Below are 23,209 nucleotides of genomic sequence, written 5' to 3'. Positions count from 1 at the left end.
GCACCTCAGGGCCCCCCTCTGCCCCCAGCCCGGGGCTCTGAGGAGCCTCCCTACCGCGGGGGTCCTGCTGGGGGACAACCGGAGCCCTGGTGTTCCTCCTCGCCCCCTTTCTTCCCCCTAGGATGGGCAAGAGGAGACTCCGGGCAGCTCCCCGCAGGTGATGGAGAGCAGTGACAGGGACCCTCCCTCTGGGGTCCCAGGGTGGAGGTGGCTTCCTCCCTCCTGCTGTCCTGCCCTGGGGGAAGGCAAGGCCGTGCCTGGTCTGCTCCATGCAGCTGAGGGACCAGGCTGCTGCCCAGGGCATGGGACCTGGGGAGAGGCAGCAGGAAAAGAGGCTGCGACTGGGAAGCAGTGGGGCAGGAGTGGGGAGGAGGAAAAGCAGCCAGCGATGAGCCCTTTCCCCACTAGCAGGAGACCCTGGCAGAGAACGTGGAAGTGAAAGCCGGTTTTTATTGACTGATTAAAACAGTGGTACCCTAAAAACACTCCCAAGGTCCCCTCAGTTACTCACTGAGGGTCTTGCACCCCTGAAGCTGAGAAGGGCGGCTTTTCAGCAGCTGAACGTTGAGGTGAGCTGAGAAAGGAGCCCTTCCCTAACATGCACGGCAAGAAAGACTCCAGCCGCTACACGTACCAATCCAAACAGAACGAACTGAGCATCGGGAGGCCCACAGGGAGCTCACGCTGTGCCAGGGAGCCTGGCTCCCTGCGAGCCCCTAGGCATGTTCCAGCCGCCACCTCCTCTGGGTTGGTAACCTGGGGGAGATGGATGCTTCAGAGAGGGAAGGTCAGTGCCTGCCCTTGCACAGCCCCAGGGCTCTCCGCGAGGCCTCGGTGGCTGCTGGGGCACAATGCCTGCTGTTGCCCATGGTGGGATGGAGCCTGCACCTGGGGGCAGTGAATCACAGAGCTATGAGTGGAGCAGGGACTGTGGTGGCAGCAGGGACAGGCAGCGGGGATGCTGTGTGCTGTCCCCACGCTGTCCCAGATCCCTGCTTCATCCTTGCCTCTGAATGCTCCTCCAATGGGCCTTTTGGGAGCAACCCCATAGCTCCAGCTTGCTCTCTCCTCCCCTTTCCCCAGGAGGGCACAAGCCATGGCCCCAGTGGGCAAAGGGCTCTAAGACTTCCAGCCCCAGAGCCTCGCAGTAACCACTAGGCACCTCTGCCAGCCCCAGTGTGTGATGCACGGCCCTGGGATTGATACCATCCTCCAGCCCCATTCCTCTGGGACTAAAGCTGTGAATGGGACCCACAGAGGAGGAATGCAAAGGAGGAGGCCCAGCAGCAGCAGGGAGGAGACGTCCCCTGAAGCTGCTGAGAGGCTGCAGGGTGGAGAAGGACATGCAGTTGGGAACGGTTGTGCCACAGGGCTGGGGACATGGAGGAGGCTCCCATGCTTCATGCTCCCAGCAGCTTCTTGACCATGTAGCCTGGCATGCTGTAGAGGAAGAGGGCGACCATGACGAGGAGCAACAGGGCCAGCACGATTTTGATGATGAGCCACTTGTAGCGTGTGCAGATGAGGTATTTGATGGACTTGAGTGGGTTCAGGAACCAGATGAAGGACGTGTCCGGGCGGCTGCAGGGGAAACAAACAACACATCATTAATGCCATTGCCGTGGAGAAGGGATGCATGGCCAGCAGTGCATCAGTGGACATAGTAGGCAAGCCCTGGGTATGCCCGCAGAGAGTAAAAGAGCCCAGCTGGGAGGGTGAGGAGGGCAGACAAGGGGAGTCAGTACAAGATGTGCCAGATGAAGTAATGCAGGTTTGTGAGGGAGCATGAGGATTCCAGCTGAAGATGGGATCTGGTGGTGAGGACTGGAGGGGAGGCCACGGAAAGGGGATGGAGCCAACAAGAGAGGCAGAGCAGGAACAGAGTAAGGAAAAGCAGCAAGTCAGTGAATGGAAGGCACCAGCAGAGATGGCTCTGCCCATGACCCTCATTCCTACACGCTCCAGTGCAAACCTCCCTCACCTCCCCAGGCCTGGCTCCCACCCCACAGCACCGCGGTCCTGCTGGGGCACGGGGTTTCCCACTTACTTGGGTTTCTCCAGTGGATCAGGCTCATTTCGGGCCAGCCCAGCGGGGGATTTCTCTGCCTCCTCTGCTGTCAGAAGGTGCAGCTCAGCCTCGACTTTCCCCTGCAGGGAGCAGAAAGTTGTGCTGAGACCTAGGAAACGTGCCCCACCTCAGTCCCCAGGGACATGGGGACAGAGGGGACTTGAGGGATGCAAAACGCCTCCATTTCCCCCATGCTTACAGTGACCTCCAGCTCATCATTCTCATCTCTGGCCACAAATGGCCACCAGCCCTTCACCCGCTTCTGCTTGAAGATGGAGATCATGGGCAGCTCTGCCTCGTTGGTCACCATCTCCAGGCTGCACTGTTTTGATGTCTTGGCTCCCCGGGGGAAGCGGTTCAGGTCCAGCTCGATGGCCCCTGGCAGGAGAAAGGGGAGCACAGATGTTGGCACCCACAAAATGCTGAGTCTTGGCTGGAAGTGGGCTGGACAGCATCTTCGCTGGAGAAGGCTCCAGGGAGACCTTAGAGCAGCTTCCACTGCCTAAAAGGGCTGACAAGAAAGCTGGAGAGGGGCTTTAGCCAAGGCTCTGCAGGGACACGACAAGGGGGAATGGCTTTAACCTGACAGAGGGGAGGCTGAGAGGAGATCTGAGGAAGGTGCCCCTGCCCATGGCACCAGAGACAAGGGCTCTCATCCTGCATGCTCTTACCAGCATCATCTAAAGGGGTTTGCAGGATGTTGAGGATGTTGTGGACTTGAGGAACAGAGATGTCCTTCCAGTTTTTGTTCCTGCATAGGCTGTGTCCCATCCCACACTGCTCTTTACTTGTCCAGCCATGGGCTCCTTGCTGGCTGCCCCATTGCCCCAGCTCAGTGGACCTTCACTTACCAAGGAAATCATCAGCTGAGAAGTGATCAGCGTCCCAGACCTGCAGAGTGAGGCGAGCTGGGATCTTGTACTCGGTCTCATCCCAGGAGAACATGGACTCCTTCTTGGAGATGACAATCTTCTCCTCCGCCATCAGGTAGTCAAAAGGGAAGATATAGCGCCAGTTGAAGTTGCCTTCACCAGTGAGTGAATGGTAATGGACATCTGTGTCTTGCTTGTCCTCCTGTTGACCCTTCAGCCACCTGTGGGACCCAGAAGGATAGCAGACATTATAGGAGGGAGGAGTGGGCACAGGACCATCCTGTCCGTGCGACCAGGATGCCTCCAGGACAGACTGGAAGGACCTAAAAGTGTGAGCAATGAGCTGGTGCTGCTCCAGCATCTCCAAAGGGCAGGATGGGCATGGGGGCAGGAGGATCATTTCTGGCTGGGGGGTGACTTATGGGGTGTTTAACAGACTGGTGAGAAATCACCCCATAGTCACTCACCAGCCTGAAATGGTGATGCATTGATACGAGGTCCTGCAAAGTATTTGGCTATGGAGGTGTGGGTCCCCTCATCTGTGTACAGGTAAGTTTTGGAAGGGGCTTTCCCCAGCTGCTGGGGGAGAATGAAGCAGAGATGAGAACTAACCACTGTCTGCCTCCAGATGCTGGAACTGGAGGTTGCAGGGCTGAAATGCCAAGAAAGGGCATCAAGACAAGGTCAGAAAGTAGAAGACAGGCAGGCACGATCAAGCAGTGAGGCCTTGGCCATTAACCCCTGACATAGATGTCAGACATCTTCTCTCCTACCAGGAAAGCTTCATCCAAAACCACCTGGTTGGTGTTCCAGGCAATAACCTGCAGCTGAGAGCTGGGCAGCCAGGCCAGGCACACACAGGGGGTTGTGCAGCCAAGAGGTGGAGAGGCAAGAACCCAGCAAAAAGGCCAACAGCAGCGTTGGAGCTATCTGACCCTGAACCATAGTCCATGTTGTACCTTCCTTCCTGCCCTAAAACCCCCATGGGGACCCCGGCGAGCACCAGCACCCAGCCCAGGAGAAGCAGAGGAGGTGACACTGGCATGCCAGTGCTGTACCTACCCCCGGACAAAAATGTCACTGGATTTCTCGCCAGTGAAGTAGTCATCATCCTCCAGGATGACCTCGTCTGTGTTCCACACTATCACTCTGAGCTCGTATCTGGCAGGAAGAAGGGAGACAAGGAGGTGAGGCACAGGGGAAGGGGCAGGAGGAAATGGGGGGACACTGCCAGTGTGGCAGAGGAGATGGATTAAACCCTTAGGATAATAACCAGGCATAACCCTGCTTGAAACGGGCTGTCTACCTGCAACCCTCTCCTCAGGTCATAGAATAGTAGAATAGTTTGGGTTGGAAGGGACCTTCAAAGGTCATCTAGTCCAACACCACTGCAATGAGCAGGGACATCTTCAGTTAGATCAGGTTGCCCAGAACCACATCCAGCCTGGCCTTGAATGTCACCAGGGATGGTGCATCCACCACCACTCCAGGCAACCTGTGCCAGTATCTTACCAACCTCATTATAAAGAACTTTTTCCTCTCACCCAGCCTGAATCTTCCCTCTTTTAATTTAAAACCATCACCCCTCATCCTGTCACAACAGACCCTGCCAAAAAGTCTCTCTCCATCTTTCTAATAGGCCCCTTTTAAGAACTGAAAAGCTGCTTTAAGGTCTTCCCAGAATCTTCTCTTCTCCAGCCTGAACAACCCCAGCTCTCTCATCCTAGGAGCATCTCAGCTGCAGCTCATAGGGAAGTCATCTCTCTATGACTTGGGATCTCTGGAAATCGCAGCATGGTCAAGGGACGCAGGCAGAGGGCTGGTCTGGGCCACGGAGTAGCAGGGGAGAGGGGAGAAACAGGGCTCCATCCCCAGCCTCCAGTTTCGCGTGGGGTTGGTTGCCTGGGAGGTTCCTTACTTCTTTGGTTTCCTGGGAGAAATATCAATGGCAGGGCCGGGTGCTGGCATGTCCATGGGGAACATGTCCACCCACATCTCCAGGCGGCCCTGCAAGGTTGGAAAGGCGCAGTCAGCTCCCCTTGTCTCCTGCAATGTGCAGTCCCTCCCCACCTGGCCCTTCAGCATCAGTCTGGCCATGCCAGATGTGCTGCAGCACCGAACCCTGCCAGATGTTGAGCAGGGCAGCATTCCCCCATGCCACGAGTCCTTTCCCCCTTCCTGCAGAAGTGTTTCATGGCATGGTGTGGTGCTGAGGTGCATAGGATGAAGGGACTTGGGGATATGAAAAGGATGCAGGCTGGAGCAGGAGAGGCACTGATTTAGTCTGCTATAGTCAACAAGTTAAGGGCTGTTGATTCCCAAGTGCCACTCTTTGCAGGATGCCTCCCTGCCTCTGCTGCCCACAACAAGGTGGGTTATGGCTGGTCTACTGAGCTGAGCATCTCTGCCCCCTGCTCAGAGGGGCTCTGCAGCATGGGCTGCCTCCACCTCTGCTCTGGATCTTTGAGGACCTGCTCGATGCCCGGCTTGTCGGGATTCAACAGCGGACGTGTCTCCACGTGCTCGGGGACCAGCTTGCAGCCTGCCCATGGGATGTCCTCCCAGTGGCGCAGCACAGCCAGGGCCAGGTGCTCATCCGTCTGCTTCTTCTGACCTGCGTGGGCAAAGGGAGGGATGAACTGGGCAGAGACACCAGGAACAGAGAGGACCCTGTTCCTCTACCCCTACCTACTCCATGGGTGCAGCACTGCCTACTAGCTACTCTCCATTTCCTTCCATACAGTTTGTCCTACAGCCAACACTTCTTAACTCCTCTCCTTCTCCTCTCTCTAACCCTAGTCATTTACAGAAGGTCCAGACCCCCTCACAGTCAGCTTTTTCCCAGGCTTAACAAGATTCACATCCATCTCCTCCCCTTCTGCACCCCTCCTGGCCTGCCTTCATCTTTCTTTGGCACATCTGAGTGTGTTGGGACATGACCACTGTTTGGGGATGTAGTTACAAGGAGAGCAGAGTCCTAAACCCTGGAAAGGACAGAGTGAACTGTTGTCATTGCTCTTTGGGCATATGCTGCCAGCAGGACATTTTCAAAGACAGTGCCATGGACACTCATGAGTGATTCTGAGAGCAACCCATTGGCCTGGGTGGTCTATAAGACTCTGTCTAACTGGTCTCAAACTGGAAGGTCCATTTAAAGTGAAGGATGGAAAGTGACTGCAGTGCTGCTTTGGGGGGATGGGACTACTATTTCTGTCTCCAGCCCTCGATGATGAGGGGACACCCCAGACTCCTGCTTCCCTCCACAACCGTCATCCCACGTGGAAGATACCATTTTCATCCTCAATCTCCGTGGGGCCAGTAAAGACCCTGTTGGCAACTTTTACTCTTCCTCCTGGCCCATAGTGCGGCCCATCCACTTTGCCATCTTTGCATAGCTTGGACAGGATCTGGGAGGGCTTCATGGGGTCACGCCACGTGTTGTAACCATGTCTGTGAATAGGAGGGCAAGGTCAGTGAAGCAGCAGTGAAATTTGGAGGCAAAAAGGCATTTTCTTCCTCTCTGTCAGCAAAACAAATGCTGGACCCAGGATTCACAGGGAAAGGATCTGAAGCAGCAAATGTGAAACTTCAGAGCAGACTAAGTACCTCTATGCCACCACTCCATGCTTTGCTAACACCCTTCCACCCCAGCCCCTTTACTCTGAGCACCCCACTTGACTCCTGATGCTCAGCACTGCTCCTTTGGCCCTGCTGCTATTTCAGCTCTGGCCTCACCCCTCTGCCCATTCCTACCAGTGCTCTTCAGTTCCTTCCTCCCTGTCCTGGGCTCCTTACAGCCCACGCTACTGCTGCCCTGCTGTGCTGGTCACAAATCCTGTCTTAAGGGTGAGGATACAGCACAGACTCCTCTATTAGCAGACAGTAAATGAGGGAGATTCCTGCAGGAGGTCTAGGCTTGGCATGGAAGATGAGGCAGGCATGAGTGCAGGCAGCATGCCAGGCAGAGAAAGCATTGCTCGTACATGGAGTAAGTCTGTGAGACTCCACAAGTAGCTCGGTGCTTGCTGTAGTAGCGGTTCTCCAGATCAATCTTGGTCTCTCCAATGAGGTCGTCAGTCCCCACCAGGTCCCAGTCATACACAGCTACTGTTAGCATGGACTCCATGGGGAAGGTGGCCTCAATGTCAAAGGATCTAGGCCAGGGGAAAGAGAAAAGCTCTTGAAGGGTTTGGCTGCTACTCAAGACAGACATGGGTGAGGTGGGTCTGCTCCAGTCTATGGACAGTGTTTAATTTTCATCTACTGCGGCAGGACATTCAAGATAGGGGCTTTAAATCCCTGCATGGTTTGTTTCACATCCAGCAGCTCTAGACAGGAGGTAGCACAGGTTGATTGCTTGACCTGAATGTCTCAATAGCCCTGAAACTGAGTTTATGCATCCCCGGAGAGCCAGGCCATACTGTCACGATTCCTAAAGAACACTTAACTTTAATCATAGAATCATAGAAGGGTTTGGGGGAGAAGGAACCTTAGACCTCACCCAGTTCCACCCCCTGCCACAGGCAGGGACACCTTCCACTAGACCAGGTTACTCCAAGCCCCGTCCAACCTGGCCTTGAGCACTGCCAGGGATGGGGCAGCCACAGCTTCTCTGGGCACCCTGTGCCAGGGCCTCAGCACCCTCACAGGGAAGAACTTCTGTCTAAGAGCTCATCTCAATCTCCCCTCTGTCAGGTTAAAGCCATTCCCCCTTGTCCTGTCCCTACAGGATCTGGCACAAAGTCCCTCTCCAGATTTCTTGCATGTTTATCAGACGTGCACATCTCTTAAACACCCTTTACTATACACAGCTGCCTGAAATGAGGATGCCTATGCTGCTTGCAAGGGAAGTTTTGAGTGATGAGTCCCATCTACTGAACTCAAGCAGCTGTGTGTGTGACAACTAGGGTGTAGGTCCAAGGACTAGCAAGGTTGGCTCAGGCTTGGCTCACCACTTCCAGGTGCAGCCAGGTAACAGGCCTGGGGCAACTCACTTTCCAAAGACAGGGTTCAACTGCTTGGAGATGTAGTTCTCCTTGTCTTTGATGTCCGTCTTTCCCAGCTTGATGGCAATGTAGGGGTCGGCTTTCCCATTGATGTCAGCTGGATGCAGGTCCGTGGCCTGTAGAGAACAGATGAGATATATCAGTGCCATCTGCTGCAGTGAAGAATTCAGGGATGGCTTCATTCTCCATCCTTGAGATCATGGGGCCTTGCCTGGGCATAGGCATTCAGCTATGCACTTTGGGCCCCCTAAATAGAGTGTCTTGGTTTAAACTGGGGATAAATCTTGCCTTGTGTTAATGCCTGTCCCAGTTTGGGCAGTGGTTTGGGGCTGGCTGTGTCTCCTCAGGGAGACATAACCCCAGTCTCCTTTGGCATCTCTTTCATCAGCGGAAAGAAACAGGCTCCTCTAAACAAATACCCAGAGCAACAACCTGATCAAGGTATCAAGAACATTGTTCCCTTCCCCTCTTGTTCTCTTCATACTAGGGCCAAGGGCTTCTGGCTTCTCCCCATAAAGGATGTAAGTATCTTCAAACTCTCCAGTCCTGTCCTCCATTATGGCACACAACAGCAGATGCCTGCGCTAGGACACATTCAGCCCATCCTGGTGATTTTTTGTGCTGACCAGATGGGTGTCTACTGTTGCAGTCTCAGTCTGGTGGTGATCTACAAGAGAGTTGTTGCCCCACTGGACAGTGGGATGCTGCATTAGATGGAGAATCAGGCTGGTGGGAAATGTAGCCAAAAGCAGGTTCTGTTTGTAAAACACTGGAACAAGGTGCAGCCTAAGAGCTTCCAGCAGGACTGAGATCCCTTTCAAGTGCCTGGCTACAGTACCTCACTCACATGCTTCAGGTGACAAGGATGACTAGTTTCGGAGTCAGGAAAAGACTTTTCCCAGAGCATGCTCCATATGTAAAGAGATGTGCGTTAGCTGGGTCAGATCAATAACCCCACAGCACGTGTACAAGGAGGTGCCATGCTCTTCCACCAGATGTACTAGACCCTGCTCCCATTGCTCTGCAGCAAAGCATCACTGAGGTGTTGTGGCTACAGAAGGAACCAGCATCTCACAGTCTGAGCTCATCCAAATTATTCACTTGAGTTAAGCACTAGGACAGACATTCTGGTCCATCCTACACACCAGAAGAGAGGTCTCTCGATCCGGCATGAGCTTGAATGCGTCTTGCTCCCAGTGCTTGGAGCACACAGCTATTGAGACAACACACAAGTCCCTGTCAATGAGCTGCTTCAGTCCTCATGCTGCATCCTGGGCCCTGATGCACTGAGAGCTAAAACCAACATTCCTACAGCTTTGGGACCATCTCCTGGCAGTGAGTGCAGGATCATGCCTTGCCACACTACACTGCTATACTCACCCGCACAACATAGACTCGGACCAGCACATTGATAGGGTCGTTGCTGGGGATCCCCTGGAACATGCCGAAGTTGGGGTCATATCCTGCCTCCTTGGTGATATCATCTGGGAGAGGCATTTTGTAGACGCATATGGAGCCCTGGTGGGAGGCAACACACAGCCTGATGAGAGTCCTGCTGCCCGGGGGCTCAGGGTAAGCAGACGCATCCCAACCCACCCTCCCCGAGGACCCAGACAATATCCTTGTTTCTAGCCATGTGTTGGAGCAGACAGGCCAGACCTGGAAAATTCCTCCACCTCACAAGCACCTCTTCAGGGGTTGCAACCATGAGATGAGAAACTGGACAGAGGAAAGGAGGCCTGCAGAGGAATCAGGCTAGCAAGGTGCTTGTGGGCACCCAGCAACCAAACTCACTTTGAACCTCCCCACGATCCGCTCCTCTTCTGTTGCATTGTCGTCGTTGTCCCCGATCTTCCCACGGAGCAGGTTGAAGGTGTGCAGCCAGTCCTCAAAGTTATCAAACTCTGTTTCCAGCTCTTTGTTGAAGACCTGTGATGACAGAAGGTTAAAGGAGGGGAAAGATATGGTGACTGCCCGGGTCAAAGCAGAGGGAACTCGGACACCTCTGCTCCCAGTGTCCAGTTCTCTAGGAAGAGAAAGGATCTCCAGCATCGTTGGGTAGGATCTTTATGCCAGAAGCATCAAAATAACGTACAAGAGGGAAGCTGAGCGGTCCCCTCCTCCGTGCAAGACCCAGGCTCAACACGCTTCTGAACACCAGAATCACAGACTACATTAATCCTAGTAAACATCACGGGCCAGACGAACCAGACTGCACCAGAGCCTATCCTTGCCCTTTGTCCTGGCTGGGCCTGCCATAGCCAGGCTGGAAAACTCTCCTCTCTAACCAGGGCACATCCAAGCTGCTCCAAGGATGATCCTGTCCCAGGGCAACCCCTTTTCTGTAAAGCTTGTTATCTCTGACTCCTTCAAACTATGGAGAGAAGCTGGCAGTCCCTAGGCACATCTCACCTAGGGTTAATAACCCATAGATAGCCAAGGTGCCCCATGCAGGGCTGACCTATCCTGCTCTGATTTCCAGGTGGCCGGATTGCCATCCTGCTAGAATTCCAGCCTGGCACTGAGCAGCAAGGCCTTCTCCTTCCCTCTGACACACATACCTTCAGTTCATCAATCCTAGGCTTGTTCTTCTTCTCAGGAAGCTCAGGGGCTGACTGTTGCTTCTTTTTCTTATCGTCTTTGGGTGCCTTGGACTTCTCTTTGTTCTTTGCCTGAGCCTTGGAGCCTTTCATGGGAGAGTCATCAAGTTTGATTTCTGAGTCCGAGGGGAAGTGGCAGGGTGGGAGCAGATGGAAATGAGGGTGAGGAGGGGTGGAGGAGACAGGGGTGGGGACCTTGATCAAAGTCCTTCAGACAGGAGGAGCATGAAAGCTGACAGCTGCTACTGCCTGCAACTCCCAGCCCAGCCCTCTCCCGTCTTCCCTTGACTCGGGCCACTGCTGCCCAGGTCACGGCATCTCTAGGATGGTCTCTGTGCAGAAGTCATTTGGAGGACTCCAAAACAAGGACACAGTGCTAGCCTCTGGCTGGCCTGAACAGCAGTGAGAAGACCTGATCCTGCCCACTGCATCCCCTTTTTGCCCTTGTAATGGAGACTTTGCCTGCTGTATGCAGTCTAGAGAATAAAACCCCAGCCTGGGTATCAACTACACTGGGAACAGACTGTCCTGAAAGGTACATTCAAAGAAAACGTCTCCCACACCCTCTACAATCCCTGTCCCTCACTGCCTCTGCCAGCTTTCATGTCTGCTGGGCAATGCAGATGGGGACAAACAGATGACAAAGACTTTATGTGGAAGAGAAAAGGATGAAGGAAAGAAGCAATGGGAGTGCCAAGGGGAAACGGATCCTTCTCAGAATGCAGAAAGAAAACAACAGGGGACACAAGACACCCCCAGCAGCCCTGCCATGACAGCAAGCCCAGAAGAGCTGTTCAGAGTAGTCTTCCAACAGAAACCAGGCTCTGCATTAAAATCAGTTCATGGATTTTGTAGTGCCTGGTCATGACAGCAATGTGGGGACAGCAACCCATGGGGACATGGAACGTATGGAGACTATGGGTGAAAGTCCTCCGAGAAACCCCTCAAAACCCCACTGGTGGGACTGGCAAGGAGCCTCCAGGATGCAAATAGACAAAGTCACCTTTGACCAACACATCCCAGCTCACCAGTATTCCTGGCTCACAACACTTGTAGTACAAAACTTGTCTCACCAATTTTAGACATCTGCAACACCCCATCTGAGCTACAGACCCCTGACTTCCTTCAGAGAAAAATGCATTTTAGGCACAGTTAGTCTTATTGTAACACAGTATTGACAATAGGTCACAGAACTTTCCCTAGAAGTGTGTATTTTTGTTCACTGCCTGTGCTAGAACAGCAGACAAGGAGGCCTCTACATGGAGGCAAAAGCAGTCAGATTAGAAGAATCCCGGACCTTCTGTCTGGCTGAATATTCCCATATAAAACTGGAGCACAACAAAAAAAACCTAAAGTACTTTAAGCCTTCTGCAAAATGAGAATGGAAAACCCCATGAAGGTGAGTTAGAAGTATCTATTACTTAGTGTGATCAACAGACTTCAAGAGCACAATCTTATAGCTACCACATCTGCTTGGCAAAAGCAATAGGGGATATACAACACACTGTGAGCATCTGCTTTGGCAGAAAAGCAGCAGCAGGCTCTGAAAGGGATGCTGAAACACCAGAAGGAGCCCTGGTCCTACCTTTCCCTGCCATGCTCCCTCTCTTGTTCACGACCTGCTTACCCTCTGCCATCTCCATTTCTTCCTTCTCCTCTGCTTCTGCTGCAGCTGCCTCCTGCTGCCGGAGTTGCTGGGGGAGAAATAAAGAGGACAGGGAGTGGGTGCTTGTGCTGGGGTCTCTGTGGTTGCTGGGAATGCCTAACTTGGGATTCAAGGCCAGGTTGGACGGGGCTTGGAGCAACCTGGTCTAGTGGAAGGTGTCCCTGCCTGTGGCAGAGGTTTGGAACTGGATGGGCTTTAAGGTTCCTTCCAACCCAAACCATTCTGTGAGTCTATAAATCCTGCTCAGCTCTGCCAATTGTTAAAAATGCTCTTGCTGACAGGCAGGGTTAGCAAGGAAAGTAGCAGAGCCCTAAACCTTTGGAAGCCGCTGGAAATCGGTGAGACCTCAACAAGCAGGAAACAGCATTTTCCCCTTCCCCCCTATAGACACCATCCTCTGCTCTGCACCCACCTCTTTCATAGTCTCAATTGAAGCAAAATACTTGGACCACCAGTCCAGCATGCTGTCATCTGGCTCCTCCTCTTCTACTTCCTCTCCTCCCCCTCCTCCTCCTTTCTTCTTCTTTTTCTTTCTCTCTTTCTCTTCCTCAGACTTCAGAGACAAGGGAAGCGAAGACAGAGAAGAACAGGGATCAGGTGCAAGCAAAATATCTCTTAAACTGCAAAGGTGGTGGGTGAGGCACCTGAAAAGCCAAACCCTCCATGCTGGGTTGCCTCATTAGCACGTTCTCCCTTTTATAGCCACAGACACTAAGGCACAAAGCAGCAAGGCAAGGTGCCCAAGGCTCCAGAGGGACACAGTGTCAGAGTCCTGATACATCCCCTCCTTTCCATCATCCCTTCCATCCAAGCATTTCCCAGGCTACAGCTCCTGAATCTTATGCAGTCATGGTCCTCCCTGTGCCTCCCAAGTACCCTGAGTCTACAAAGTGCTGCAATAAACCCTTCTGCAGCTGGTATCAGGTTGTGTTGGGAATAACCAGCACCTCTCCCACAGGGTGCTGCCTGTCCCTGGAACAGCTGGGTTGAGAAGTGCTGGCCCAAAAGAGCTTCTCAGTGAACAGGAACCAGGCCACTGCCATATCTGTCAGTGAGACAATGCTACTCTGTCTGTGCCTTGTGGTGAAAGGGTGCTGGTCGCTGCATGTCTTTGAGTTGGTGAAGATGCATGGTCCATTGAAAGCTGCACAGAAGGGCTGGATAGGGATTGCAAAGGGTTGGGAGCAGGGATGCAGAGCAGATCCATGACTTACCACATCCACCTTCACCACTGCATCGGAGTTCTGCCGCCCGGGGTGGAAGGGAATAGGGAGAGGGAAAGCCAGTTAGCAGCAGAGCCTCAGCCAAATACAAATACACACTGGCACACACGTGTTACAAGGCACAAACAGCTCCCCAAGCATGAAGGAACCAAACACCTTGAATGAAGTGCCCTGGCTGGGAAAGCTCTGCATGCAGGGGAGATGTCTGTGGTGATGGACCAAATCCACCTCCACATGGGAGATATCTCTGTCACTGCTAAGGCAAAACAACCATCCCAGACAGTGAAGGATTGGGTCTGGAATGACACTTTGGCCTTCAGGGTGGGTAACAGCTCTCTGTGCTCTTCAAGCTTTTCTTGTCCATCTAGGAATGCCTGCAAACTACTGTGGTAGATTTCAAGAAGCATGTGGGCACTGGGGTGCTCCAGACACACTCATGCACGCATGTCCTGTTGCATGAAGCTGTGTGAGCAGAGGTACCCCATACAGCCCATATGAGGGATTCTACATGTAGGTGCACATGTGAAAGGGCCTTCACAGGGTGTGTGCGTATCTGTACATGGGTGCTTGTGATGCTTTGTATGTGCCGTGGCCTTTCTGTAAATGCACACGTGAGAGGCCATGGGTATTTGGAGCCCACAACATGCCTGTAGGCACACACGGGCTGTGTGTTCATCTTGCTGTAAAGGGCCTCCTGCAAAAAGAAATCTGCTTCTTGTGAGGAAGCTCTGGAGCCTAGGGTCATGAGAAGGGGTTGGAATTCCTGTTCTGGGCAAGCAGATAGGCACAGGCACATTCAGCATGGGAACAAAGCCTGAAGCCTCTGGGGCACACTGACTGCCCAGTACACACAGTGCCAAATTTTCAGGGTAAGCACAAAAGGTCTAAAGAGCTTTGGCTGCCTCAGACTGACTCTGTGTGCCTGGATCAGCTCGATACTGTGTGCATCTGCGGTGTCCTGTGTGGCTCAGACTTGCTGCAGAGCGGTTGTGCAGTAACACCACACTGTCCACCCATGAACGGGCGTTTCAAGGAGTTGAACAGGTATTTCACAGAGCTGCTGTAGCCGTCCGAATGTTTTGAAACTATTGCAGGAGAGGAAAAAGGGAAATCTATGTGAGCCTGGCTGCTTGCAGAGGCTGTGCAGTGCTTTGAAAGGGCAGGGTTGCTACAGATGGGGAATTTTTGATGGGTCACTTGTGTCTGCATTGGTCACAGACAGGGACAGGGCTGTGCTCATGGGTGCTCATTCTTCTCTGACTATTTATGAAGGAAAACATAAAGATATCTAATTTGCACAGCCCAGGACGGTTCTTCTCAGGGCATCAAGCTCCAGCTAATTTCAACCAGGACAGAAAGAGGCAATTTGTAGGACTATGGCCCAAGGCCCTTCATTCCATGCATCAGCCCAACCCCATGTACAGCAGGACAAGGTGGCCTCTGGGAGGAATCAGTCAGAGATCGGCAATTCAGTGAGGAAATTGATGCTAAAGCGCTGCTGACATACAGATACTCACAGCTTCCAGCTTCACCATCGTTTCCATCTTCTTGATAGGAACCTCAGGTTCCATATTGACAACGATCTCCCCTGTGGGGCGAGAGCGATGGGCCCTGTTGGTCATTGCCAGATAGCCGTTGAGGTGTTTGGCTGGACAGAGGACAGAGAAAGAGAAAGAAGAGAGAAGGAAGTGTAGAGGAGAAACTGAGAGCTTAGGTGAGATCATATAGGACTCATGCAGGAATCACAGAATCACAGAATCACAGAATCCCAAGGGTTGGAAGGGACCTCAAAAGATCATCTAGTCCAACCCCCCCGCAAGAGCAGGGTAACCTACAGTACATCACACAGGAACTTGTCCAGGCGGGCCTTGAATATCTCCAGTGTAGGAGACTCCACAACCCCCCTGGGCAACCTGTTCCAGTGCTCTGTCACTCTTACAGTAAAGAAGTTCTTCCTGATGTTAACGTGGAACTTCCTATGCTCCAGTTTACACCCATTGCCCCTTGTCCTATCACTGGATATCACTGAAAAAAGCCTAGCTCCATCATCCTGACACCTACCCTTTACATATTTGTAAACATTGATGAGGTCACCCCTCAGTCTCCTCCAAGCTAAAGAGACCCAGCTCCCTCAGCCTCTCCTCATAAGGGAGCTGTTCCACTCCCTTAATCATCTTTGTGGCTCTGCGCTGGACTCCTTCAATGATGTGTGACCAGAGAAGAGCAGCAGTGGAAATAAGCACAGACCCTTACAGCAGGACTAAAAAACCCGTTCCGTAGCAAAGGAAAGCAAATGCTGAGAAAGGATTGAGGTTTTTCTGCCTGCACCAGTGTCCAGAGGAGAAGAGACAGAGAAGATGCCCCAAAACTATCAGCTGATGTGGACACAACCACAGGTCCAGACCTCTGGCTGGAACCCAGGATGGGCCCTGGCAGTCCCCCACAGACATCCTGTCTCTGTCCAGCCAAGGGTGCCTCCACTTCCAGCAAGGACTAGGAGGAGATCAGCAATCCCTGCGGCTCACCAAGCCCTTTGCTGTGCTGGGTGCAGGGAAAGGGGCCTTGATGTGAATGTGGATGGACGGGGTGGTGGCTGGAATTGAGAGCATGGCCTCAATCTGTAGCTTTATAGTCTTTGCTCAAACAGCAGCAGTGTGGCAAATTCCCCTCCCAGTCTTCAAGAACGTTTGTGGAGTCTAGAGTCATGAAGCTGCAGAGGTGTTAGTGGTGAACCAACCTTTCTTGTCCTACAGGTTTGCAGTTACTGCAGTGAGACCCACAGATGAAAAAATCAGAGGGGATTCATGGCCTCACACCCTGTGGCTTCTCACCCCCTTGACCCAGACCCAGAAGCACTGCTTGCTTAACCAACAAACATAGTCCTTACAACCCTCTACCCATCTCCCTCTTCTCCATGCACAGTGCCCCAGTGACCCATACCAGCCAGGTCTCCCTGGCCCAAGCCTGGTACCTGTCATATTCCAGTGCTGGGCTTTCTTATCTGGTGGGCGGTAGATGAACTTGCGCAGGGAGCTGACAGCGTGGGACCCCACCAGGGTGTAACGCCCGAAAGCCCGGCAGTCCACCACGCGGATGTTGAGCGGAGGGTGGAGCAGCTCGTTCTCCGGGAGGTCCTGGGAAGCAAAGGTGTGCTGCTTATCAAGGGATGGCAAGGGGCTGTGGGATGCCTGCTTTGGTGGCTGGAACTAAAACAGGGATCATGCTGGAGGAAGCTAGAGCAGCTCCAGCAAAGCACAGAGTCATCAAATCACAGAATGGTCTGGGTTGGAAGGGACCTCAAAGCTCATCCACTTCCAACACCCTGCCACAGGCAGGGACATGTTCCACTAGACCAGGTTGCTCCAAGCCCCATCCAACCTTGCCTTGAACACTGCCAGGGATGGGGCAGCCCCAGCTTCTCTGGGCACCCTGTGCCAGGGCCTCACCACCCTCACAGGGAACAACTTCTGCCTAAGAGCTCACCTAAATCTCCCCTCTGTCAGGTTAAAGCCATTCCCCCTTGTCCTGTCCCCACAGGCCCTTGTCAAAAGCCCCTCTCCAGATTTCTTGTTGGCCCCTTTAGGCACTGGAAGCTGCTCTAAGGTGTCCCTGGAGCCTCCTCTTCTCCAGGCTGAACAAGCCCAGCTCTCTCAGCCTGTCTCCATAGCAGAGCTGCTCCAACCCTCAGAGCACTTTTGTGGCTCACTACAACAGCTCCACATCTTTCTTATTTTGGGGCGCCAGAGCTGGATGCAGGACTGCAGGAGGTACTCATGAGAGTGGAGCAGAGGGGAAGAATCCCCTCCCTCGACCTGCTGGTCATGCTGCTGGTGATGCAGCCCAGGACACAGTTGGTTTCTGGGTTGCAAGCTTGTGAGGCTGCATGCTTTGGAGCCCTCAAAGAAAGGCCACACCAGCTTGGATGGTTCTCTCACTGCTGTAGGGAAACTGAAGCAAGGATCTAGGAGCCATGGTTTCAGATCCAGGAAATCTGGGCTTCAGCTGGGAGCTCAGAGGGAAGAGGTGACACTCACCACTTCGAACCACTTGACCAAAGTGCTGAAGTTGGGGTTTTTCTTGTAGTTCTGGATGAGGGCTGACTGGACCCCCTTCCCAGCACACTCAATGTCCACACGGGGCCGGTCCACCTGGGCCAGGTTCACTCTCTTCAGATCCCTGAGCCCCCAAAACAAGACCTAGGGAAGGAGGAGGAGAATAAAGAACATAAATATGAGAAGGAGTGCCCCATGTATGGAGGAAGATAGAGTCAAATAAGTTGGTTCTCTGTATCCACCAGGAGCAGCGCCACTACTGCTAATGTCACTGCCTGGGCAGCGGTGGACCCCTGGTGTATCTTCTCCTCCACCATGTGGCTCAAGGCTGCAGCAGGGTCCCTCTCTGCCACCCCAAATCTCATCTATAACAGCTGAAGATCTCCAGCCTGCTGCCTTTGACACTCCCTTTTCTTCCTTTCTCATCTTTTTCTGCCACGGAACTCCATAATTCAGGACCAGCCCAGCCCTGTCCATCCACAGTGGCTCTTGACTCAGGACTGGCATCCAGTGCAGCCAGTACAGACAGGTCCTTGCAATGCAGACATCTGGTCTTAGTGCCCAGCTAATCATCAGAGCTTTCCTGTCCTTCCAACACCAACGGATCGGCTCTCCTGCCCCATGCAATGCTGAACATTGACATTTGGTGCTCCAAGGCAATTACCTCCACTCTGTATTTACTCAGCACTGGCCGAATCCCCAGTGGCACTGGCAGGATGGGGCCCCGGTCCATGTCCGTGGGGCCGTCAATCGGGGGCAGGTCTGACTTGCCCCCAGGGCCAATCTGGAAGAGATGCAGCGTGGATTAGGGTTTGTTCCTTTGAGCTGGTGCTCAGCTGCTGGGAAGCTGTTGTTTTGGCAGTCCCTGGTCTGTGCTGTCTCAGAGGGTTCAGGAGCAGCAAAGGGTTGCTGAGCATCCAGCTGACCCCACAGACCAGGGACTTTGGGAAAAAGTATATACATGAGTGGAAGGTGCTGGGCAGTGCTGTGCTTCCTCACAGGACAGACCCAGCAGCAAGGCAAACTTAGCCCACCAACATATCCCCAGCGCAAGGGCTGTTCCTTTTCTTCCTGCAAGGAGTTGCATCTGGCTGGGCTGCATGCAAACTGATGCAGAAATGGTCCGAGAGCTTAGCCCAGAGTAGGTTTCAGGTACTGTTTCCAAACCCAGGGCAGATCAAATATCCCATATGAGCCATTCCCCTCTCACCGGGTTAGTTGCTGTGCTAAACCATTCTGGGTTTTCTAGGATGTGTGAACTCCTTGCTCTCTGCAGCAACTAAGATGTACACTGCTGGGTTAAAGCCCTGTTCCCTTGCAGCCTTCCATCCCATCCTTTCCCTCCCTCGGTGTGGGGTGGCCTTGGCAGCAGGTACCTGGAGCAGCTCGAAGGCAGCCAGCAGGTCGCCTGCAGTGGAGTTGCCCCGGTAGATCTGGTAGTACTCCAGCTGCGGGGGGAAGCGCGGGGGGCAGTACTGCTCGTCTGACATCTTCACCACCGGCTTGGCAAAGGTGCGGCCCATGAAGTCAGCTTTGCCCTGCAGAGGCGAAGAGAGCACTGGGGTTTGCTGACCCAAGTTATGACCATGAGTTCTCTCCAGTTAGCCCCGCAGCTCTCCCCATCGTGGTCAGGACAGGACCAGCCCACTGCACCTGGGACACCAAAGCTCAGTGACTGCTTTCACTCCTGGCTTCTTCAAACAAGGTGGAGGAGGTGGCTGAGGCTCAGCATAGAGGCCAGGGCTGAGCCACTTTTCTAAAGGAAAAGACTCTTGTAATGTCTCCTTGCCTCCAGCCTCACAAAAGCTCTTGCTTCACACTCCAAAAATAAGATGTCATTGCACTGAATCTGAGATCTAATGAGCAGCAGAGGCTGGTTGTGCCATGGGAGATTTGGGGGGGAAACAACTTCCAAGGGTCAGGAGAAAAGCTGCTTCTCACATCCTCTGCATTACCTGACTTGCCTCTGAATCACCTAAAACCATAAGCATTTTCCTTTGCTGTGATTCCTCTTACCACTGTGTCCTGGTCATAGATCTCAATGACAATTATGGGAGGGTCATCCCGCATCTCGTGAGCTTCTCCATACAGCTCCACATTGTCGAAGACCAGCAGCTGGTCCCAGGTCGGGCAAAGGGTCTCATTGAGAACCTGGAAGAATGGGAGAGAATTATTGCTTCAGGCAGGGTCTAAGGCCCTGTGCAAAGGCAGCAGACTGGGCGCTGGTCTGAGTTGCCCAGCAGCACTAATGGGCTGCTGCATGGTTGTTTTAGACTAGTTAGGTATGGGGTATCTCCCAAGGGAAAAATCCCAACAGCAGGCAAACAGACGTGAATCACTGCCAGTGTCCACCAGGCTTCCTAAAGTTTGGCAGCCCTCAGCCCGGAGAGGGAAGACACAAAAACCACTTCAACATGCTCCAGTTTCTCCTAACCAGACAAGTGAATCCCCCCTGGGATGTGGGAGAGCTGTGCGCTGAAGTGGGAGGACGCTGTTGTCGTGAGACAGCCTGATCCTTGCTTTACTGGCAGTCATGAGACCTGTGGCAGGGGAGCAGGATGAAGAGCTGGTGGAACACGCAACACCAAAGCCCAGCTCTCCAGGTCAGGAGATGGTGTTTACCTCAGTGCATTGGCTCTGGGAGATGAAGAAGACTCGTGCAAAGGGGTCTGAAAGGCCACTGCTGTCGGCTGCAAATAAACTCCGGGCTTGGTACATGTGGGCTCGCAGCTGGAAAACCTGCTTCTCTGCAAGAGAGACGGTGAGACAGCTTGATACGCAGCCCTGCAGCCCAGCTGTGGGGCTCAGCCTGCAGAGCAAGGTCTCAGGGGCTTGCTTTTTGCTCAGAGCCAGCAGTGATGAAGGATATAGCCTCAAAGCATGAGTCCTGAATGGGCGTGGGGACTTCCTCAGCATCCCGCTTGGCATGTGCAGGATGACAGCTATGAACAGGGTAGGGAAGAGAGTGCAAGATTCCCACACCCCAGCTCCCCATGGGGGCAGTGGGAGACCTCAGACTGGGACAACTGGAATGATTTCCCCCTTAGCTCCTGGAAGCCCTAGGTCTAAGAGGTGTCTGGCCAGGCTCCCTCTGGCCCTCTCCATATCCTGTCTCCAGACCCACTTCAGGCAGGAAGTTCTTACTGGTGTAAAGGAGGCTGATGGGTGGGAAAGACGGCAGGTTTTGGCCTCTGGCAGTCTTCTTTTCCTCAAATCCACAGGGCAGGCCACTCAAGAAGTCTTTGCGCTGTTTGTTGAGGCCCAGCCACAAGTATATCTCCATCTTGGCCTGAACTGTCCACCCAGCAGGTCCAAATCCCCTCTTCCCAGGTAGCTGAGCACAAAGGACAGAAGAGTTTACATAGATGTAGGGAAGGCCTTAGAGATGAACAGACCACTTTTTGCAGCATTCAGTTTCTTTTGGTGCATTGCTTTTACCACTGTCCCTTCAAAAAAGGGACCCAGCCCTCATCATTTTAGATCATGACGCTACCCTGGCTCATGCATTATGTTCTTCCCACCATACTGGCGTCCTCTTTCTAAGCCAACATCTTCTTTTGTGGCAGCTGGATCAAACACCTCTCCCCTTCCAAACATTTCTCACTTACTGGGCTGGGTAAGAACAGTGGTTGATGCTTCTTAGCATCAGACTTCCACCCCTACCAGTAGAGTAGGGATCTGTTTTGTCTGGTATACAAAACTGGATACACTGCTCTCATCTTCATCTCCCATCCTCCCAGCGTGTCCTTCATCCACCTCCCTCCTCTTGGCTGCAGTTCCCCCGGGAAAGACAGATTATCACCTTGAGGAAGATGGTCTTCACTTTGGCGCAGTCCTTGCCCATCTCCTCATCCACAATGGAGTAGAGGATATCCTTGGAAGGGACACGGGCATAGGCAATGCGCTTGTTGTTGCTCATCATCCAGATGAAGACATCAGGAATAGTGTGCTGGGGCTGTGAAGAGCAGCAAAGGGCTCTGTCAGTGTCTCAGCTCTTTCTGAGCACTGAGGCACCAGCATGTCTGGAGACCTTCTGAAGGCAAATTCAACAGATGCCACAGGAGATGGGTGTATCTATTGCCACATTAGGGACACTGAAATGGTTTTGAGCCTCCCCTTGCAGAAGCTTGCCTGCTTAAGGAAAGCTGCTCAGCTAAGCTCAGCAGGGTGAAGCCAAGCAGGAAAGAAACTGGGATTTATACTTGTTCTAGTTGAAAAAAAAAAATCCACAACATTTTGGATTAGAAGACTAAAGGTTTTTCTCCTTTCTTCATTCAGTGGACATGGGAACTGTACGGCCAGAGTTCTGATTTTCAACTCCAATCAGAGAAACGCCACTGAATTTTTCCCATTTTCCCAAAATCTGTTTATATTTAGACATTCTAAAAGGCAGCAGCTGCAGTCACAAACTTTCCTCCGAAATTTACAAGGTCATTTTATACCCAGTAAGGTTAAAAAGAATGTATGAAACACGCTATTATGTGAGAAGTCTGCATGGGAAGTCTGCTTTAAACTCCTTTCAGCTCAATATACTGCACACACCATTTCATTTTAACGCTGAAATGTTAAACTGCTAAAATCTCTTCACCTACAGTCCGGGTACCAGAGCCTCTCTGGGAAAGGCTTTGTGATTTTAGAGGAGAACCCCTCTCCCCACAGGGCTGTGCCGTGCAGGGGCAGGAACCAGGACAGCACTTGCTAGATGGACGCATTCTGCACATGCAGCCAAACAGGAAAATTAAAACCAAACACAGCTCCTCAGAGAGCCCCTTACTGTTACCAAGTGTTTCATAAACATGAACTAGAGGAAAAGAGGCAAAATCAAATGGAGCTGATCACCAGCAGCGTGACCAGCAGGTCAAAGGAGGGGATTCTCCCCCTTTGCTCCACTCTCATGAGTCCCCCCTTGCAGTCCTGCATCCAGCTCTGGGGCCCCAACATAAGAAGGATGTGGAGCTGTTGGAGCGAGTCCAGAGGAGGCCATGAAGATGCTCTGAGGGCTGGAGCACCTCTGCTATGGAGACAGGCTGAGAGAGCTGGGCTTGTTCAGCCTGGAGAAGAGGAGGCTCCATGGAGACCTTAGAGCAGCTTCCAGTGCCTAAAGGGGCTGACAAAAAGGCTGGAGAGGGGCTTTTGACAAGGGCCTGTAGGGACAGGACAAGGGGGAATGGCTTTAACCTGACAGAGGGGAGACTGAGATGAGCTCTTAGGCAGAAGTTGTTCCCTATGAGGGTGGTGAGGCCCTGGCACAGGGTGCCCAGAGAAGCTGTGGCTGCCCCATCCCTGGCAGTGCTCAAGGCCAGGCTGGACGGGGCTTGGAGCAACCTGGTCTAGTGGAAGGTGTCCCTGCCCGTGGCAGGGGGTTGGAACTGGATGAGCTTTCAGGTCCCTTCCAATCCAAACCGTTCTATGATTCTATGACAGATTCCCTGTCTGGGCAGGTCCCATCACACCTTACAGTTTATGTTCTGCTGTGATGAGCCAATGCCAAGGAAGTCCTTGCTATGATAAAGGATATGCAGTCGAGGCTGGGAGCCTGCCATGGGAATTAAGAGCAGGAGGTGCAACAGCTGCAGCTGCCATGAGGGCCAGTACCCTCTCAGTGACTGACCCAAGCCTAAACTGCAAAAACAGCAGAGGGAAGGTGTATTTTTCTGAAGGAAGGAAAAAATATTTGCAGATACAGCATCCCTAAAAATAGCAGAGGAATGGTGTATTTTTT

At 52.9% G+C, this 23,209-nt stretch overlaps 1 protein-coding gene across 19 annotated transcripts in view; it reads right to left on the bottom strand.

Moving 5' to 3' along the window:
• Window positions 1-357: 357 nt before the first annotated feature.
• OTOF (otoferlin) overlaps window positions 358-23,209 on the bottom strand; it is a 100,059-nt gene continuing 77,207 nt past the window's right edge. For 3 of the 19 annotated variants that reach the window (XM_065681976.1, XM_065681977.1, XM_065681984.1), the window contains 25 exons: window positions 21,290-21,442; window positions 20,632-20,821; window positions 20,110-20,234; window positions 19,504-19,638; window positions 18,864-19,025; window positions 18,152-18,271; window positions 17,470-17,631; window positions 16,407-16,569; window positions 14,953-15,083; window positions 13,427-13,456; window positions 12,625-12,765; window positions 12,174-12,240; window positions 10,508-10,662; window positions 9,741-9,875; window positions 9,327-9,464; window positions 7,935-8,062; window positions 6,924-7,094; window positions 6,230-6,390; window positions 5,412-5,554; window positions 4,859-4,947; window positions 4,003-4,101; window positions 2,920-3,161; window positions 2,268-2,446; window positions 2,048-2,148; window positions 360-1,581 (listed from right to left, as the gene is read on the bottom strand). In XM_065681976.1, the coding sequence (XP_065538048.1) occupies window positions 1,401-1,581; window positions 2,048-2,148; window positions 2,268-2,446; window positions 2,920-3,161; window positions 4,003-4,101; window positions 4,859-4,947; window positions 5,412-5,554; window positions 6,230-6,390; window positions 6,924-7,094; window positions 7,935-8,062; window positions 9,327-9,464; window positions 9,741-9,875; window positions 10,508-10,662; window positions 12,174-12,240; window positions 12,625-12,765; window positions 13,427-13,456; window positions 14,953-15,083; window positions 16,407-16,569; window positions 17,470-17,631; window positions 18,152-18,271; window positions 18,864-19,025; window positions 19,504-19,638; window positions 20,110-20,234; window positions 20,632-20,821; window positions 21,290-21,442 (3,501 nt within the window). In that variant the 3' untranslated portion in view covers window positions 360-1,400. Of the gene's footprint in view, window positions 1,582-2,047; window positions 2,149-2,267; window positions 2,447-2,919; window positions 3,162-4,002; window positions 4,102-4,858; window positions 4,948-5,411; window positions 5,555-6,229; window positions 6,391-6,923; window positions 7,095-7,934; window positions 8,063-9,326; window positions 9,465-9,740; window positions 9,876-10,507; window positions 10,663-12,131; window positions 12,241-12,624; window positions 12,766-13,426; window positions 13,457-14,952; window positions 15,084-16,406; window positions 16,570-17,469; window positions 17,632-18,151; window positions 18,272-18,863; window positions 19,026-19,503; window positions 19,639-20,109; window positions 20,235-20,631; window positions 20,822-21,289; window positions 21,443-23,209 lie in introns of all 19 variants that reach the window. The other 16 variants (XM_065681975.1, XM_065681978.1, XM_065681981.1 and 13 more) reach the window with 12 other exon arrangements.

The sequence above is a fragment of the Lathamus discolor genome, chromosome 5 (genome assembly GCF_037157495.1).
Source record: "Lathamus discolor isolate bLatDis1 chromosome 5, bLatDis1.hap1, whole genome shotgun sequence".
Lineage (NCBI taxonomy): Eukaryota > Metazoa > Chordata > Aves > Psittaciformes > Psittacidae > Lathamus > Lathamus discolor.
The sequence above is the reverse complement of the archived record's forward strand: the minus strand, read 5'-3'. Positions and strand labels throughout refer to the sequence as shown.